Here is a 20,350-nt window from a genome sequence, read left to right on the forward strand (position 1 = left end):
ATAGAAATCATACCCGATTTACCTTGTCGATCTCATTATTTGATGCTCCCCCTATAGTGTCGCTTCCCTTTGATGTTGCTCCCCCTTCATCGAGTCTCTCGATGTTCATTTCAAATGAGTTTGCTTCATCATCTTCTTGGTGACTTGCCATCAGCGCAAGTCTGGCGTAGGATTCAATCTCCGACTCTGATAGCGACGTTTCGTCCCACGTCGCCTTTAGGTTCTTGTGCTTTTTCTGGATCAATCTTTTGTCCTTGTTCTTCAATTTTGGGAAGTTGTCTTTGAGGTTTCCTTCTTCGTTGCAGTGATATCATGGCCTACACTTCATTGAATTTATTGGATCTAAATTTTTTTTAAAATTTTCTTACCATAAATGTTGTTTCGTCATCGTCGAGGAAAGTGTTGATGTCTAATTCATCCTTCTTAGCTCTTAAAAAAATATTGTTTGATTTTTCTATATCTTGAGTATCTACACAACGAAACTCATGAAGTTCAAAAGTAGAGAATAAACTTTCAAGCATACTTATCTCGAGGTTTTATAGATATAGTAGGCATCTACTAAGGTTGACTATTCTAGAGTTCTTGGAAAGGCTTTAAGTGTGTACCTTAAAAAGTCACAATTTGTTACCTTTTTCTGAGGATGTTGAGCTGGGTGATCAGCTCTTTGATCTTAGCATGGAGTTGAGCTACCTTCTCTCCCTTGTTCATCCGAAGATTCATCAGTTGGCTTCGGAGGATGTTCCGTTTCGCTAACTTTGCTTCCGAAGTGCCCTCATGAAGGAATTTCCGAAGTGCCCAACGTGGGCCTGATATCTCTTCATATCAGGCCTAATAACAAAAAAAAAAGACAACAGATCCTGTAGATTTCTAAAATTACAAGGAGTCTAAATATGCTCTTCATTATTATTTTCAGCATTTCTAGTAGTGGACCGTGTTGAAAAATCTAAATCTCTTTTTTTTTTTTCTCCATGTTGTTAGGCCTGATATCTCTCCATATCATGCCCACATTGGGTATGATATGGGGAGATATCAAACCCAACGTGAGTTTGATCTCTTATAACACGTTTGAGAAAAAAAATGAAAAAAAAAAAGAAAAACAAAGAGAAGATAAAAAAAGAAGAAAGAAAGAGAAGATATATTAGGTGCATAGTAAGAAAGAGAAGAGAGAGACATGATAAAGAAAAGAAAAAAGAAATCAATTAAATTTGTCAGAAGTGTAGAATAGGAAATCATCGTAAAAAAGTATGTTATTTGATAAATATTAAAATAACATATTTCTTTTTATAAATTTAAAATTTTAAATACGTGTTTTAGTAAATTACCGTTGTTTAATTGAAATCATTATTAATGACGATGCCAACCACATGCGCCTCGTACTAAAAGATAACGGCACGAACCAAAATAAAAATAAAATTAAGATAATATATTGAAAAAGCGAATTGAATTAACCCAGTCAAAAGTTTTTAGTTAACAAACTTCCTTCAAAATTTCAAGCAAAGAAAACTTCCCTAGAAATTAGATCGCAACAGACATTTAAACATTGTTATTTTTTTTTCTTCCCTCCATGTTTTGACCTGGCTGTCGTTCAATCTATAAATACACACCTTTCTGATTAATCGTCCGTCTCATACAACGCCGCTTTCATTCATCCTCTGACTGCTTAATTCCTCCCCTGCCTTCTCCACCTCTGCATCCACAAGGTATTAGTTTTTATTTTGATTCTTGGAATTTTGAACAATCTGACTGCAGGGGAAAATATGGACCGATCGGGTTACAACTATTCGCTGTCGTTTTCTGATGAGAGGAAGAAGACGGCGATGAAATCCGTCGACCGGGAGAAGCCCGCCGTGGACGTGAGTGCTCACGTAGAGTCGTTCCGTACCCGCGTGTGTAATTACAGAACGCCGGCCGAAATTGGCGAGTCAGCACTGCCCGCCGAGGAAGCGCAGCGGCAACTGGAAGCCCAGCTACAGACGGTGAACGAAGAGAACCAAATGCTGCAGGCGTCATTGAGACACCGCACCACCGAGAACGACCGCCTCCGAAGCCAAATCGCCATTCTTGAAAATCAGCAAGAGGACGACCTACGACGACGACGACTTGCCATCGCCGAGTCGTGCAACTCATCCAGCCGTGCGGCCGAAGGCGCGGTGCCATTGCCATCCGGGTCGAGAAAAGGCAAAGAAAAGATCGAATATCGCCCCGAGAAGGATGACGACAAGAAGAAGAAGAAGAAGCTCGAGCTGTCTCCTAACAATTCCGGTGAGAAGCCGCAAGAACCAGCCAAGCTTAAAAAAGCTCGCGTGTGCGTGCGAATCAAATCTGAAACGGAGAAGGTATATTAACATCAAATCAACAAGTTGGATTCGTTATATGCATGCATTTAATTAATTTGATTCTAATTTATAGAATCTAGATGGGTGCCAATGGAGAAAGTACGGGCAGAAGACGTCTAAAGGAAACCCGGAGCCCCGTGCTTATTACCGTTGCTCGATGGTCAAAGCTAACTGCCCTGTTCGAAAGCAGGTAGGTTTTGGTCGATTCTCAGTGGATTGTTCACTCAATTTCGACTAATGGTGGATTTATATAGGTGCAAAGGTGCGCGGAGGACAGGTCGGTTTTGGTCGTCACGTACGAAGGCGTTCACAACCACCCGCTGCCGCCGGCGGCTTTACCGATGGCGAAAGCCACCTCCGACGCTTTGGAGATCCTATTGTCGAGCTCCTTGCAAAGCGGCAGTAGGTTGATGAACCCACCGTCGATCCCCTTCCCCTACAGCCTCTCCTCCTCCGCGCCGTTCCCCACCATGATGCTCGACCTCACACAAGACCCCGACAACCGCGGCGTTCCCTCCGGCCAGGTCCGGCCGCTGACATCCTCCCTCGTCGGCGGTGCTTCCCAAGTGGCGGCGGCGCAACCCAATGCTGCCCTATCGTCGGTGCAACCGAGCAGCGCTAACGGCTTGTCGCCTTCTGTGCTGGACACGTTGAGCAACGACTTGATGGCCAATCCCGACTTCACGGCTGCGCTCCGTGCGGCCATCGCTGCAGCCATCAACGGCGGCGCAGGCCCAAGTAATCGACAACCGGCAAACGATGGCAGTACCGGCGGTGACTGCGACGCTAGCAGTTCGACGAGCTCGGATTAATTTATCACAGACACAAACTATGCACGTCGTCAGATTTTGTTCATCCTCTGTTTTTTTGTTCCCCTTACGTTGTCTGATTTATTTTCAGTTTTTATGTATCCATAATAGATTTGACAATTAGCTTCAGTGCAAAAGGATAATCAATTAGAGGTGATAGATTATTATCACTTGCATAAAGATAAAAGTAAAGACGATCTAGACTTTTACTGTCACGAAAATTTTGAATCTAAAAATTAGAAAGTTGATGACATTTTCAAGGCCAATTCAAACCCCCAGAAGATCAAAATTGATGAATACTAGCAGAGAATTACTTCAACATGCATATCAAACAATAGTTGCAAGTTGCAATACCAAAATATTTCTTGCTAGAACAAAAATCCAGGCTTGTAGATTGCATCCTTCGCCATCCGAAATTTTCACAAAAGAAGTACAAATGGCCATCCCATTAACTAGTCTATCCGATCAAAGGAAATTACAGATAGGTTTCAGAATGGATGTTGCATCACTGTTGTCTAGTGTATGATTTTAAATCATCTGTTATCTGGCTATGTTCGGAGCCAAGGACAATGCTTGCCCAATTTGACGACCTGTGAACAATCCTTGATGGAATCCGATCACTATCTTCGCCTCCAGAAGCTTCATATCCATCACTGGTTGATCTTGACAGATGAATACCCTTAGGTGGAACATTGCCTAAAGCAGAAAAAGAATTCATGCCTTGCACTTCTTCAGTTCCCGATGAGGATATCCGAAATGGATGGAGGTCAGGTGAGTCCAAACTGCTCTCTGGGGAAGAGGAAACAGCTCTGGTCAATGACATTGGCATGCTCGGCCGAAAAGCATTCCTAGCTTCAAGCTGAAGAGGTGCTAAGCTTGTGGATGTCTCTGGAGCCAGGTCACTTGCATTACTATCAGTAGCACTAGCAGAAATTTTGGCAAGAGGTTCAAGAGGAAGATCCACAGGAACCCTTCCCCTTTTGTTGATTCGCTTTCGGTTATCAGACCTCAGGGCCATTCTTCCACTGGCACTGTCAACACTACTCTCTGTCTCTTGCTCTTGCAGAGTTTCTCGTCTAACTGGCTGCAGTATTTTGGATCTCTTCCTTGCCTGTGCAGCAGCTTTTGAAACTTCTTCTGCATTAAGGCGTGCGAGTGTCCATGGATTAATTTTGACAGTTCCAGGATTTCTTCTCTTCACTGGTTCCTCAGCCATCTTCTTGTTTTTGTGATTTGCAGATGAGCCAATTTCTGGAGGTACTACATCAAACTGGGAAAAAGAGGAACCTTAGCACGACTCTTGAGAGCAAAAGCTTTGCAAAACACAAAAAGAATAATTTATTTTTGGCATTATGATAGTTAGGAAGTTACAAAATGCCACTATCTGTTTAAATTAGGCCTAAATATAGCTATCTGCCTTTCCCTTATAGACCAGTATGAGCAAACACAAAGCCTGGAAGTTTGGGTAGTTCCATAATTGTATCCAACAGCAATCATTGAACCAGAACTGATGTCAAAAATGCCTTTAGTCACCCCATGAAGCTCTCCTTCTGCCAAAATCTATTAATTTTCTTATTGCAGCCCACCGCTCATGGCACAAGCAACCCTTGAGCTCCCTATTCACTGGTGAAGAGAAAGGGTAATCTGATACCAGTTAATCCCTGGATACACGATCCATGAAAATATAATACTTGTTCACTTCATGGGAATGCCCTTTATCATATGTATCCCCGTATTATTATCTCTTCTTAATAAGAGACCAAAGGATGAAATACACTCAAAATTTTTGGTGCAGGATCTCGGGAATAGCTAAGTTGCTGCGATAGAATCAGAATTTAACAAGATATAGATCATGTGCAAGCTGTTGGTGCAGGGAGCACCAGACGATCAAACCTCTATTTTGGTAATGGCAAAAGGTTCAAAGTTAAGTTGTCTTGTTGTCTAACAAGTGTGACTCAGCTTGTAGGAAAATCCTAAATTGTCTTAGGCAAAAATCCTAGTGGATTTTAGGCAGGTGGAAAGTCCTAGTTATGGTTAGGTAACGAAGTCCTGATCCGGGGGATTGGGCAAAGTCTTGGCGGACGTCGGGCGAAATCCTAGAGTCGAGAACTCTAGGTAAAAATCCTGAGAGTCACGGACACCAGGTGGAAGTCTGGACGGGTTTAGGAATAGGACGTTCAGCATAAAATCCTAACAGATCGGACGCTAAGCAAAGGTCCAGTCGGTCTGGAAGACCGGTCTGGCAAAAGATAAACTCTCCTGAGAGAAGTAGGTGAGGACGCGTTCCCTGTTGAGGGAACAGTAGGCGTCGATTCGACCTAAGATTTCCGGGAAATCCAAAAGTCAGAACCGGACAGTCCGAGACTGTCAAACAATTCTATTAATCATATTTTATTGTGCTAACTTTGTTTTGCAGGATATGTTTAGTATTTTGGACTAACATATCTTGCAGGGAGTAAAAAGCACACAAAAGGCTTGGATGAACAGTGCTTAAGGCGCCTCCGAAGTTGTTGGAGGCGCCTCCGAGGCTGTTGGAGGTGCCTCCAAGGCTGTTGGAGGCGCCTCGGGCGGCTTGGCCGAAGGCCCGCACGGAAGAGGCACGGAGGCGCCTTCGAAGCGCCTTAAGGCGCCTTGGATGCTGGATGGAAGGCGCCTTCCATGAGCTTGAAGGCGCCTTCGAAGGAATAAAGTTCGCAGAATGCAGGAATTATCGTCTCCGCGGATTTAGAGATAAGGATCCAAGCTGGAGGCACCTTCAACAACCCATAAAAGAAGGCTTCGAGCAAGAGCTTTTACATAACTCATTCTTACGATTCTTCTCTTGTGCGCTGCGTCAAGGACGATTCTACGACTCCGCGACGCGACTCTGATGACCGAAAGCAAGACTCCAAATTCCAAAAGTCGTCGGTATAATTTTTATAAAGCATTCAAATTATATTTTTATTGTACTCATCCTTGTAATTAGAATTTCCGAATTGATAGTGAATTGTCCAACGAAAGTAATCAACGATCGCGGGTCTTAGAGTAGAAATCGTTGTAGACTCCGAACCAAGTAAAAATAAACTGTGTTAGCAATCGTTTTTACTTAACTTATATTTCACTACGTTTTACTCGATTGTTTTTAAACGAACGTGAAAAAGCCGCGAGTGCTATTGACATTAATTTTGAACTAGAATTAATTTTGAACTAGAATCTCTGTAACAAAATCAAACTTAAGTTATACCATGAGATTGACAATTATTTACACAATTGAGCTGAAGCAAGGTAAAAGTTCAACTTGACATGGCACATTCACAGTCCCAAAATCGAAGACGACATTCTATTCCCTTCCAACACCCATGCGTCATGGAAATATATGTATTAACAAACTGTAGACATTATCCTACTATCAAATTCTCAGAAGTCAGAAGTTGGCAATGGAAATAGGGGTGGCAATTTTTGACCCGACACGAAAACACGACCCGAACCGAACACGAAAAAATCAGGTTAGGGTTGGGTAGTTTCGGGTTCGGGTCGAAATCGGATCGACCCATTTGACCCATTTAATAAACAGGTTGGGTTCAGGTCAACCTGAAATGAAACAATTACAACCCGCGAACCCGTTTATAAATAATTATAAATTTAAACTAAAATTACAAATTTAAAAAAGTTAAAAACCCTAAACATAGAGATATGTTATGCTATTGATTGCAATGTTGCTATGGCTTATCATTTATGATATGAATTTTTAATTTGTGTAGATAAATGTTATTTTTAATTTTTAATTTAATATACAAAATTTATTTAATGAATTCAGGTCAGATTCGGGTCAAATGGGTCAAACAGGTTAAACGGGTCAAACGGATTAAACGGGTCAAACAGGTCGGGTTCGGGTTCGGGTCAAGTGCAAATAAACAGATCAGGTTCAGGTTGAATATTTTGACCCGAATTAATAATCAGGTCGGGTTCAGGTTGTCATTTGCCAACCCGCCAACCTGCCAACCCGAACCTGTCAACCCGAACCCGAACCGAATTGCCACCCCTAAATGGAAATGTGGATGCAGTTCAATTTATGAATAGCTAATGATCAACTAAGTTGATTTTGGTTAGCTTTCCAGCGAGAGCTTGAATAAGAAATCGCATGCAGTTTACAAGTTTCTTAGTTCAAGAAATTCCATAAAAACGGGTTAATTATAACAACATTAACTACCCATATTAAAAGATATATTGCATCTTTCAAAATAGGTTCACAAGAAACAAATCATCTAAAGAGGTCAATGCATGAAAACAAAATTCAAACAGCACACACCTAAGTTCGCTAACCATTGAACCAAGTGAACAATAAGCAAGTGCATTACATTTGTTATTTCAATTTTTATTCAAAAATACGATAATGATGAATAAGGAGAAATGAATGAAGTGCTGATAAAGATTTACAACTAGGTTTTTTTACCAAAAAAAAACTTTTAATTAAATGGATTTGCCTCGTACAGTAAAAAAAATCTTATTAAAAGGTTTTTCAAAAATAATCTTAACCATGGTAAATTACATTCACAATAACTTTCTAAATAATGAAAGTATGATACCTGATCCTCAAGGAATAATCTTGGCGGAGTACACCATGCACCCCGATGGAATTGATTGAAAGAACTGGTGCTGCTTAGTCCAGTAAAAGAGCTCACTTGGGACATTTGCGGACTTTGCTGCCCACCAACAGCAAGTTGCTCCTGCTCCTGATCTTGCTCCCTCAAAGCAATAATGTAATCATAGGTGCTGATTCCCTGTAAGCGCATCCATGTAGAGTAGCATGAGCTAGTTAAAGTGTCAATTTTCTCCAGAATTGATGAATAAACAACACCATATCGTTCAAATTCTACTATTTGTTTTCCACTATGGAAAATCTATCAGTTAAATAACAAGCTGTAATAGTTCAGTTGGATAATAAGTTTCAGTAATGCTCAGTGTATGGATGAATGTAAAGAATTTGAAAATATAAAAGATATATTCCTTGAAATAGAGATATTTGACCGGATACATAGGTTTGTTTTATATAAATGTAGGAGCTGTGTAACTGGTAGTGTTTGCTGTGTCACAAGTAGAAATATGAAAGTAGTGTACCTTTTTTATTAAAAGAATATGGAAGAAGAAAAGTTGTGCAACTGGAAGAGTAGCAACCATGGCTAATAAAGTGCACACAGCCTGCATTATAGAGACATTATCAAATTAGTATCAGAACCTTGAAAAATCCTCATTATGATGTGTGATTTTCATTCATTTTCTCTTCTGAGTACTCACCACCACAATGATAAAGGGTGCCAAGGAAAAGCTACTACCCAGCTTTGAAACAATTTCAGCAGAAAATCTCCTTCTCTCAACAAAACACAGTATCAGCACAAGCATCCCAACAGCCCACTGCAGAATAAGCTGGCCCAAGGTGCACAAAGCATGGAGACCAATCAATAGTCAATCAGAATGAAAAGGACCTGACATAAAATGCATTCTATGTATCAGGTCCTTCACGTACTAAGAAAATAGTATCTTCTAAGTTGATGCACACAGATGATAAATCTACACTAAGAAAATAGTGTCAATCACTATGATTAATGAATACAACTATTGGAATGGTAGGAAATATTTGTGCTTACCAAGAGAAGAGCAAACACCATGAGGATGAAGAACCTTTTGTAATTTTTTCTTCCTATGCAGTTATTGATCCACTACAAGGAAAGATGAATACTGCATATTACTACAAGATAACAAAACATATAAGGTTGTGAATGGAGAAAACCCTCACCCTGCAATGATGATCAAAGCCATCAACGCATTTGTCACAGACTCTACAATGCTTACTATATTTTAGAACCTGCAATACATACAGATAGAAATCATTAGAGAAAAACCAAGTTAATATAAAGCACATAAGAACTTTATTTTCTTGAAAAGGATGTGTGGCTCATCGTAAATGAGATCTCTATCACCTTTCTCCCTAATAACCAATATTCTGAATTATCCATCTTTTATGGTTATGCATTCGTCCAAAGGCCATCTGATCAAGCAATCAAAAAAAGTAAATTACTCATCTTACTGTCCTATTCTTTTTAAGACATCCTACCACACCACATAAGAAGCACCCACATTGTTTTGGTTAGCCTAGAAATTTGCAACTTATCACCTCCAATCCCAACAGTGACATCACTCTGAATTATTGCACAATTTCTCCATCCATAGCAATCCAAACACCAGAACAGGAAATGGCGAAGAAATATTACCTTAGTTAAGATGGAAGATTAAAAGTATTGATCAGGAAGAGACCAACAACTTTAGAAGCCTCGAAGTTTTAAATTTTGTCCATGTTGGTTGGCACAGGGAAAAAAAAATCATTCCATCTGCCGACTGGCACGCGAAAAAGAACAAAACTACTGGTATGCTCCTATGAACTGCACCACCGCTTGCCGCCTTAACACCTCATGTGTTCCTCTTTGTCAGTTGAAACCTACTATGTCACCTCATTGCCAATTGAAACCCACTACATACCCTCACGAGCAGTCTTCTGAACAGCCACCCACCGGATGAGGCCAATAGCTTTGAATGCCTTAAACACATGGTTTTAGATCTTGTTTGTGTCACTTAACATGGCCAAAACTTTTCATTATGCCCGTAGATTGACATGTGAGAAAGCATAAAACTACTGGTACACTAATTTGCAACCCACCATTGATCGTCGTTTGACACCTCATGCATCCCATCTACACCAATCAAAACTTACCATGTTTCCTCATTGCTGATCAAAACTCGCAACATCCCCTCATTGCTGATCAAACCCACCAGTCTTATTCTTCTCTGCTCAACACTTGACACCTCATGTGTCCCTTTTTCACCAATCAAAACCTACTGTGTTCCCTCATCATCGATTGTGTCCCCTCCTTGTAGATTGAACCCATTGTTCTTCTTTTTCTTCTTAGTCGTGTCCCCTATTCAATGATTGAAACCCCTCCTTTCATTGTTTCTTCTCCATCTCTTCCCTCTTCCTCTTTGTTGCCACCAACACCACATGATCCGGCGGTAAGAATGGGGGACCCACTTCCTGAAGGGTCCCAACCTGAGGACAGATGGAGGGCTGACTAAGCGGATAAGGGCCGCGTCGAGCGGTTGAGCGGGTCCGAGCGGAGCCAGATATAACCCAACCATCGGCTTGGGTTTCAGGCCTAAATGTCTTTACCGAATGGAACCGGCCGAAGGAGGCGAGCCTGGGAGGGAAGTCGGCGGGTGGTCCGCTCGGCCGTGATAAAGCGGGAAAAAGGTCAGCCGAACGGCCTATTCATTCGGCTCGGGATATGGGATGTCCAGGCACCCTAATGATTATGTCGTACACAAGATTTCACGACAGAGGATCTAGCCGTCACATCGGAGAGGTGGTATAGATGCGGTATGGACTTATGGATGCCCTTCTCCCGGACCCACTCCATACCGGCATGGTCGAAGCGGTGTTGCTTTGATTGGCGTGTGCTCCCTTGAGAGGTCTATAAGGTCTCCATTTCTTTCCTGGGAGGTACACGGGTCTTCTGCTTCTAAGCCACCTCTTTGTTATTCCTCGCCTGACTTGGCGTCGGAGGCCATCGCGGACACCCCTCCGCTCGGTTTTGTTGCAGTTCGCTGAGCACTCGAGATCCAGCAGGAGCGCCACATCTCACGTTGACCCCTCGGACGATCGGATCGTGCGCCTGTAGGGAACCGCATCGTCGGAAGGAGGCAATGGACGGCCGGAAGAATACATACCGTGGCACTCTCACAAGAAGAGTTGGGCGCCTGGTCGAGATAAGGGCCAGCTTGTGGAGCAAAACAGAAAGACGAGCGAAGGAGAAGCAAGCAACGTCAGCGTCTGGTAGTCGAGCGGAAACACCACCGGCTACCGTTCTATTCCGTCGGGACAACAGAAAAGGCAATGCCCTCCGAGCGGACACTTCTCCCGAGCGGAAGCACCGACTGCCACAGTCCCATTTCCCCCAAAAGCAGATACTTCATCTCCCGAATCTAACTTATAGCAAGCCCCTCCTTCTGGAACCTCAAGAGCGGGAGTTTGATGTCAGGCGATGAATCGATCGCATACGAGGGAGTTGGGTGAACGAGCTGCCGAGCGGATGAAGATGGATTGACACTTGGATTCACCCTGAAGTGCAAATTATCTCCAGCCTATCCGGGGCAGGGTGAAAGGTGCACCAATAGAATATGTGCTGTATATTTTCCGTTTGGTTTTATATTTGAAAAGTAGAAGGCAAAATGTTATAATGTGCGCAATTGGCGTTATCGGCCGAGCGGCCATGGTGGACCGACCGGGGAGTTTCGCCGTCCTCCTGGCCTTGATAAATTTCGACGAGTACATTGTATCCACCTCACTCCACGGGTATTCGGGAGTTGAGAAATTAATTTAGATCTTATGCTGATCGGCAGGTCAGTTTTCCGGATATAGTTTCTTTCGGGCATAGAATTCATCGTAATTTTCCGAAAAAAGGCCACGGTCGTCGATATATCATCGAGCCAAAGGCTCGATAAGCCGAGCCCGATTCGGTGAGGTATAATATTTGAGCCAAGCGCTCGACGAAGAAGACCCGGCTAGCGTGGAGTATGTTATCCGAGCGGCAATCGAAGAAGACCTCGAGCCGCCGGCGGGGTAAATGGGTCGAGCGCTCGAGGATCGAAGACCAGTACCTTCGGACGGAGGTAAATTATCCGAGCAAATGCTCGACGAGGCACTGAGCCGCTCTGGGAGTACGCTCGGTGAAAGGCGTAGGGATTATCCACCAGCTGAATAGTGAAGGCCTCGGCCGATTGGATTAGCAGCAAATGACCCGTCGCCGTAAGACGTAAACTGTTGCCGAGATAAGTTATGAAGGCGAAGGTCGCCGACTGGCGAGTTTAAAGGCCGCCTAGCCCGACGTTAAATAAGAAGCGCCGCTATAAATATCTGACGCCGCTCGTTAAAATCGAGCCACCGCATAAATATCCGCACGTTAAAATCGAGCGCGTCGGTATAAATACCACCAAGCGCTCGTTAAAAATCGAGTGCTATAAATATCCATGTGAGCCGAGCTCCGTCGTTAAAATCGAGAGCCGATCGGCTATAAATATCCCGCCTGAGCTCATCGTTAAAATCGAGGCCGCGCTAATGCTATAAATATCCGCGCGAGACTCGAGCCGTTAAAAATCGAGAGGCTGCTATAAATATGATCCGCCCGAGCTCGGCCGTTAAAATCGAGAGCCGGACCGCTATAAATCCGAGCAATATGCGACTCGATGAGTCGTTAAAATCGAGCCGCCGATCGGGCTTATAATATCCAGCGCGGCGGCAAAGTAAAATCGGTGCGAGCCGCGCGCCGGTTCAAACGTCGATATAAATATCGCCGAGTCGAAATCGGGCCCGTATAAATATCCGCGAGCCCGTTAAAATCGAGAGTGCACGCGACATTATAAATATCCGCGCCACGAAGCTCCCGTTAAAATCGAGCCGCTCGCCGACCGGCTATAAATATCCGACCGTGAGCTGCTGGCGTCGTTAAAATCGAGGAGCCCCCGGCTATAAATATCCGCGCCGATTAGAGCCCGCGAAAATCGAGCCGACCATGCCGATTATAAATATCCGGCCGAGCAGGTCGTTAAAATCGAGAGCCGCATCGGCTATAAATATCCGGTACAGGCTCACCGAAAAATCGAAGCCGCGCGAAACATCGGCTATAAACATAGGCCGGACCGATCGTTAAAATCGAGAGCCACGACTATAATCCGCTATAGCCGTCGAATCCGCGTTAGATCGCGAACCCAGCGCTAAGAGTCGAGACTTCTTGGGATGGCCTAAACTAGGCGCGAATAATAGCGAGCGAGTACTAAATTGATTAAGTCTCGCCATCGTGTTTGACTTCTGACGATTCACATAGCTAAGCTGCGCGATTTCGAAAACAAGTCGGTGATTAACCCGACGTGCAGTGGGGAACACGTGGAGCTTAGATCCAACAGCAAAAGCAACGAAAAAGGGCAAGCGAAAATAGAGGCAAAGAAGACAATTACCGATCGGCACATGCAAAATTTTACATCGCAGATGAAATCAGAAATAATCTGGGAGAACTCGCTTACTCCGGGTCCTCAAAATTAAAAAGCGTCGGGATATCGTTAATCATAGCCCGGATCTGAAGAGGAATGCTCAGTCGGCAGGAAGGTGCCCCTTCTGAAGCACGCTTAGTGAGACTGACCTACCTCGAAAGGAGGAGGCGTTGCTACGAACTTTTAGCCGAATCGCTCCGGCGGAGGTATTCTTCGCCTTCGCTGCTGGCGACTCGGCCCTTCCTTGTACTTCCCGAAAAGCTCGGGAGGCAATTAGTGAATCTTGAGGACTTTCTCGGTCCACCTCCTTTAGTGCGCTCGCGGAGTGCCCATCCCGCTCGGCCTAGTTGGACTTCAGGATTCTTAGAGTGTTGATCTAGGGCTCGGACTTCAACTTTCATCTTGTCTGATCAGCATCGCCCACTTCTTCCCACGCTTTCACGCTCGCTGCTCTCGGCTCGCATTTCTTCACCAGCCTTGAGTCGAGCCACCTCTGTGCGCGGTCGGTCTTCGGCCTCGGCTTGTTTCTCCCGCTGCCGATGGACCCCGAGACTTGGAGTTTTTCCATGAGGTCCTCCAGGCAGATGGTGGCGATTCTATTTCGCAGGAAAATAACAAGAGTCGGAGCGTTAGCACGGAAGAAAACGAACCTACCAGGTGGTTCGCGTATGGTTATCGCCGAGTCAGCTGGGAGGGCAAGACCCAATCCTCAAAAGCGTCCTCTGTGGCGCGACCCTCAAGGTTATCTCATGGCTGCAAGGCCGATCGTGCAGACAGAATATTCCTCCCGATGGGAATCGGGGGTAGTCTGACGGCCGGTCGGGTGGCCGCTTCCTCCAAGCTGCTGGCCCGAGGACTCCCTACGGTTGAAGTCTCAGCGTCAGTTTAGCGACGGAGTCGATGGAGGAGAGCCGAGGGGTCAGGTGGCAAGGCCACGGGGTGATCTGCTGCGACGGCGGCGATCGGGCGGGCGACCTCGATCGGCGCTGGGTTCGCCTTCTTGGGTCGGCGGGAGGTGGGTCTCTTCGACGTTTCCGCCGAACTTCCTGGTGAATCCCCTACTGGGAACTCCAGGCTCGGCGGAGTCAGGATCCGCCTCAACCTCTGTGAAGCGGATGGGTAAGCCTGCGTGCGGCGACCGCGCCCCCTCGTCACCGGTCAGCTAGCTGCTAGCCGGATCAGCAGTTCTTTTTTAGTGCCGCCTCAATCTCCACGGCTTTCTTCGAGATGATCGATGAGCCTTGAGCGCCACACTGACTTCACCAGAGAAAAATTAAAATCGGTTAGACAAAAAGGCGGAGTGAGTAAAGAGTCCTTACTACGCGGTAGGGAAGATTCGCGACAGGAGATAATCCAAAATGTACAACACCTTGAGAAGCAAAGTCGATTTGCGTAGACCGGACAGTCCGGACAGGACAGGTAGGTAGGGATTGCTTAAATTTGTCGATGGTTGGTGTTTGGTGGTGCCGCCATTTAGTTCGAATCGGCCGATCGGAAGTCGAGATAAGAAAAACTCCTTCCGGTGCTTGTTGGAGGTCGGCGTATTATCAAAAATTAAGTCTATCCTACTTTGGAAAATAAATGTGCCCAACTCGGATTGTTTGGGGTAGAAGAAGAAGTGGAATATTTTGGGGTCAAGTGGAATACTATGCAGTCTAAAGAGGACGACCACCCCGCTCAGCAGCCTAAAGGAATTCGGCACAAGTTGGCCGAGCGGGATGCGGAAATAATTACAAACTTCCAAAATAAATGGATGGGTAGGAAATCTAAGGCCGCCCTGGAATTGGTCTAGAAAAAAGCAAATGGTACCGATCAGCGGGTTATGGGGCCGATCGGTCGGGTCGGCTATAACTATTTCATGGTCGTCCGGGATCCCGTACGTCCGAACAAGACGCCGAGCGCCCTCCTCGTCAAATTTACTTTCCATACTCATATACCATGGACTGTGAACATGGGTAGCGGGTTCGGAAGAGCTCGTCATCTCGAAGAGACAAAAGGATAGCAACGAAAGAGAGGTAAAACGATTAGGGAAGACACAGTAGCGAGGAAAGAAGGCTCACTAAGAAGGAGATGGGCGGAGAAGATCGGGTGAGATGGTAGTAAAAGCGCGGAACCTGGATGAGCCGCAGCCGCAACAAGAGTCGGAGGATAAAGCACGGCAAAGAGCGCAGAGGAGGAGGAGCGAGGCTTTATACTGCGAAGTCGATTGCCTCCACCGTCCGATCTCAGTCGCGGAAACAAGGACGCCATCGAACCGCCCATTTCAAAACAAGCGCGTCCCATCGGACGGATCATCACCGCGTGAGAAGAGCACGTGGCGCTCTGTCACCGTGAGAGCATTAATGCGCCCCGTACCAGCGCGTGCTTGACTTGATGAGAAGGATTTCGTGATTTTCGAGAAGATTTAGAAAGCAAACATCTCGCGTTGAGTTAAGACATTCAAAACAATGAAGGCCTGTGTAAGGGCCGCGGCTCAAGGGATATTATGCGGCTGGCGGCGAGCGCTTCGGTCGATCGGCCACGGACTCACCGCCTCCTTGACTAGACTTGAAGGGAGACAAGTGATGATAAGAATGGGGACCCACTTCAAGGGTCGGGCGAGGATCGAGATAGGACAGGTAAGCGCCGCTAAGCGGGTAAGCGAGCTGGAGTAACCGCAGCCCCGGTCGGTTTGGGTTCCATCCGGCCTGCCTAGTGTTAGGAGTGGCCGAAGCGGGTGTCTTGCTCGAACCAAGGCGGCCGGCGGGGTCCGCTCGGCCGATAAGGGCGGGATATAGGTGAGCCAAAGCGGCCATTCGTTCGGCTCGGGATATGGGATGTCGCAGAGCTAATGATTATGCCGCACACAGATTTCACGACGGAGGATCTAGCCGTCACATCATGGAGAGGTTGAGTAGCAAGCGGTATGGCCTTATGGATGCCCTTTCGGAGACCCATACACGGCGTGGTCAGGCAGTCGGCTGCTTTGATTGGCGTCGTGCCCTTGAGAGGTCTATATAAGGTCTCCATTTCTTCACCGGAGGTACACGCAGTCTTCTCTAAGCCACCTCTTTGTTATTCTCGACTTGAGCCGGAGGCCGTGTGGGACACCCCTCCCGGCTCGATTTTGTTGCAGGTTCACCGGAGCACTCGAGGATCCAGCAGGGAGCGCCACATCCCCAGCGTTCGTTGACCCCTGATTCGGACAGGATCACCATATATCCGCACCATCGGCACACTATCAATAAAAAACCTATTTCAATCAGGGACCAAAACCCAGGCTCAAAATTAAATTTCGCACCTTGGTCAGACATAAAATAAGATAGCTATTCTTGCCAAGAAACCGATCATTATACCTTCTAATCCGGTGATAAGGAGGGATCCCGGTCAGCAGGGTGGTCAATGACAAGGTAGAGGTCAAAGTCAAGTTGGTCAACGGTCCCGATATTATCGTCCGATTGGGCAACCCCCTTTCTCCGACCGGGAGGAAGAACCGTCGAGCCTACATGAAGCAGACGTTAGCACAGCTCGGCCAGGTACCGAGCTTTCGGTGCTCAGACAGACAAAGTATGTGCCGAGCGGCAAGCCCGCTCAGACTCACACCGGCAAAACAGTGACGACCGAGCAGACTACCTTCAGACATAGCTCCGGCCTACATAACATGGAACCAGGACAATGGGATGTTGGCCGAGCGGCCATTCCGTTCGACCCGAGAACAAGGCTCGCTGCACGACCAAGGGCTGGCCGAGCGTCCATCCTGCTCGGCCCACTAACAGACAAAAGGAGGATCAGCCGATATCCTCATAGGGACTCGCGCCACCGACAGACGGCATGGTTGGCGGCATAGACAAGCCGAGGATCATACGGTGGAAGCTTCCACTATCTTGTCCGAGATATGCTCGGATCGTTAAGGTATGATGTCAAGGACACTTTTCTGACACGTCTCTTCAGGGTATGCTTTGAGGAGCGTGCACGCATTGGGGAGCGTGCATGCGCTCCCAGGGAGTCTTATATAAAGACCCCTAAATTTCGATGGAGGTATGCATAATCTCTACTGTAGCCACAGTTACTCTGTCATTTTGCTTTCTCGTTTCTTCTACATCGCCGATGTTTGACTTAAGCGTCGGAGGGCCATCACCGGAGAACCCCTCCCTGGCTCGGCCCTAACGTTACTGTGGTTGCAGGCTTCATTGACGAGGAGTCCACCTCCAGTCATCAGGAGCGCCACGTCCCCAGTATCTATTGCCTCGACTCTCGGACAGGATCACCTTCTATTAGTCAAGTCATTTCAATGGAAATAACTTACCATGAAACACTAACAGAAGGAGAAGATAGAGCTGGAAACTACAAAGCATTATAAGCAACTGTATGTTTCAGTTTCCAGCAAGCAAGAGAAGTAGAGTGGACACACAATTGCACATTCCAACTCAAGAAACACCAGTGACAACTCATCAAGAAGCCATAAGTCCCAATTAATAGCAATAACAAATATTACAGAAAAATAAAAAGTTCTCTGTTCTCAAATTGATTTCATAATAAGATCCAGAATTGAAAACAGCATTAAGGATGAGAAAGCTCTGTGGACTTTCACTAAAAACAGATCAGTAGACTAGAGAAGAAACTTCATATAATCATCATGTCATACCTCAACTTCACACAGGCTGCAGTAAAACATGCCTTCGTCACTTAGTTGCTGTTCAGAAGACTGCTCATGTGATTGACACAAATTACACAGAAAAGACAAACCGCACCAGCTCAGAAGTATTGCCAAAAATGTAGTAATGCAGCCAGGTAATCTTCCACTTTCGAGTTCCGAATGCAATTCATGCCTAGCTGAATTGACACTCCCATCAAGTTGCTTTGCAGCGGTTATTTCAGCATTTAGTTCCTTTGTTGAATCTTCTGGCTTAGACTCTTTGGAAAAGGTTTGTTCTCTGTAGTCCCCTACTTTAAGAGATTTCTTTGGTCTGAAAATGCCAGGATCAGCAGGATCTGTTGCAGCACACCAAACGTATAAAAAGAAGACAGACACAACCTGCAAAGAAATATTGAAGGTGTCAGTTTTTTTGAGTAGACTCCCCTGTATATCTTTGAAATCAGATCACATTAAAAACTGAACGAACCGTATACCACATAATGCATCCAATTTATATGCAAATTTCCATACAATTTATGAAGTATGGCCAACTGAAAGTTCAACAGATAAAGTAATGAATATCATCTAAAAATAAAAAACCACAAATATGTTATTTAAAAAATATCACACCATGACCTTCTCATTAGGTCCTAAGCATCCAATATAATCCAAATTGGTCTGTCCATTTACCATTCATAAATGGTCTGCCTAGTTGAAAAAATATTCAGGGGTTGTCCTAGTAATTGCCTATTTGGACCTATTTTTGTGTGCTTTGAGACAACCAAGTGGTGCTAGAGCAGTATCTAACCCCATCTAGTGGCATAAGACAACACTTGTTATCCCAATACAAATAAGTTTTCACAACATATTAAGATTCCCCCACCGAGTGAATACACATCTCCAGTCATAGTTTTATAAGGATTTAAAGTCTCTCATATACCCGCACCTATCTAAAACGATATGACCACTAAATTTTGATAGCTTGGAAATGAAACGCAGCAACAGCATCATCCTTCTATTAATATCGTAGTTGCCACTGTCAAATTAATCATTTTAGAATATGGAGGGAATCTCGTATCAATTAATAATTAAAAATGTAGCTTGTAACTTAATGTTTGTGAATAAACTGGAAAAGTTTTTGTTAAAATTTGTTAAAATTAGAAAATGAGGATCAACATTGCTCGTAATTAATTTAACAGAGATGTGAGTTTTGAGAGATCTATCGCAAGGCGAGAAGACAAAGAAATGAACAGGTCACGAGAAGAATGACGTACCAGAGGAGTGTAAAGCCCCATTACCACATACTGAAACAGCTTCTTCCCAACGAAAGGAACAAAGAACACATAGAAAGCAAACCCGAGAGCAAGAAAAACAGCAATCGCTACCACCTGCACACAGTCAAGCAAAAAAACGAAGGGAGATGAATCGCAACTAAACCATAAGGAAAGAAATAATAAGAGAAAAAAATAAAAGAAATTATATAGAGACCTGGAGAGGATGATAAGGAAGCTGCCATCCATGCTTCCTCATCCTTCACTCCTGGTCCAAGGCACAACCGCAAAGCCGAGAATGTTGCGAGATTTAGATTTCACGACACCAAATCTAACTAGAACCCACCCAAATGCCAAAGATATCTCTTTTTCCTCTAAATTTCTTCTCCACAGGAAAAAGAAGGTGAAATAATGTGACCTAGGTTGCAGACAACAAGCCTCCAGCGCTACACTCTCAGCAATGACGCCATTGACAAAGAAAAAACAAAAGCGAAGATCACTCCAGATTTAGATTTGTAGAAACCAAACCCAACAAAAACGGATATTTGTGCAACCATAACCTTTCAAATCCCCACAAAAACAAAAACAAAGCATGTCACAGCCGGGCGGCGGCAGCAAGCCACGAGCCAGAAATTGAGAAACTCAACAGTGACGAAGGCAACGGCAGAGAGGGAAGCTGAGAAATATCTGTGGGAGGTGAGAGCGGAAAGGGGATTGTTGCTTCGGAGCCATAAATGCGGTGAGAGGTGCAGAGACAGGGGGAGACGAGACGCAATGAGCTGTTTGCTTGTTCCAGTCCTGTGAGCCTTTGCCCAAAGATCTGGTTGGTGGTCTAGAGGTTAAACATCATCAATGCAGAGACGTAGTAGAGAAGGGCGTGCTGCTTTTACCCTCAGCTGTTCCCATAATTATCAAGAGACCATTTTTGCCTTGGGGCTCAGCTCGGGCACCCATTGCCGGGTCCGTCCATGTCAGGTCCTGTCCTGCGCTCCAGGGCTCAGGGCTCAGGGCTCAGACAAGCGAGACAGGAGTCTCTGTCTGAGACGGTAAAGGGCAGAGGCACATGGAGCGTGCACTGGGTGCTTACAATCTGCTCGACTCTCAGGCCTGCTGCCCTCCTCTCTCCGGGTTCATGAGCAGAGCATGTCCTGACTTTGGGTTCAATTTAAAGCAAAAGAGACATCTTTCGGTAAATTTCAAAACAAATGTCGCAGTGAATTTTCTAAAGAGATATTGAAAATAAATTTA

General features: G+C 45.2%; 2 protein-coding genes across 2 annotated transcripts; one reads left to right on the forward strand and one right to left on the reverse strand.

Annotated features, from left to right (window-relative positions):
* Positions 1–1,757: 1,757 nt before the first annotated feature.
* Positions 1,758–3,148, forward strand: LOC122031491 (WRKY transcription factor 42-like). The gene is made up of 3 exons (XM_042590600.1): positions 1,758–2,336; positions 2,410–2,526; positions 2,591–3,148. Exons 1-3 carry the CDS (start codon positions 1,758–1,760, stop codon positions 3,146–3,148), a joined length of 1,254 nt encoding a protein of 417 aa, XP_042446534.1.
* A 286-nt stretch (positions 3,149–3,434) lies between these two features.
* Positions 3,435–20,008, reverse strand: LOC122031920 (probable protein S-acyltransferase 22). Its single transcript, XM_042591151.1, has 9 exons — positions 19,320–20,008; positions 19,106–19,219; positions 17,841–18,230; positions 8,919–8,987; positions 8,770–8,841; positions 8,420–8,548; positions 8,243–8,323; positions 7,711–7,905; positions 3,435–4,415 (listed from the first exon to the last, which is right to left on the reverse strand). The coding sequence occupies exons 1-9, from the start codon at positions 19,359–19,361 to the stop codon at positions 3,651–3,653; spliced, it is 1,857 nt and encodes a 618-aa protein (XP_042447085.1). The 5' UTR covers positions 19,362–20,008; the 3' UTR covers positions 3,435–3,650.
* Between the last annotated feature and the right edge of the window lie 342 nt (positions 20,009–20,350).

The sequence above is a fragment of the Zingiber officinale genome, chromosome 11A (genome assembly GCF_018446385.1).
Source record: "Zingiber officinale cultivar Zhangliang chromosome 11A, Zo_v1.1, whole genome shotgun sequence".
NCBI classification, from domain to species: Eukaryota; Viridiplantae; Streptophyta; class Magnoliopsida; order Zingiberales; family Zingiberaceae; genus Zingiber; species Zingiber officinale.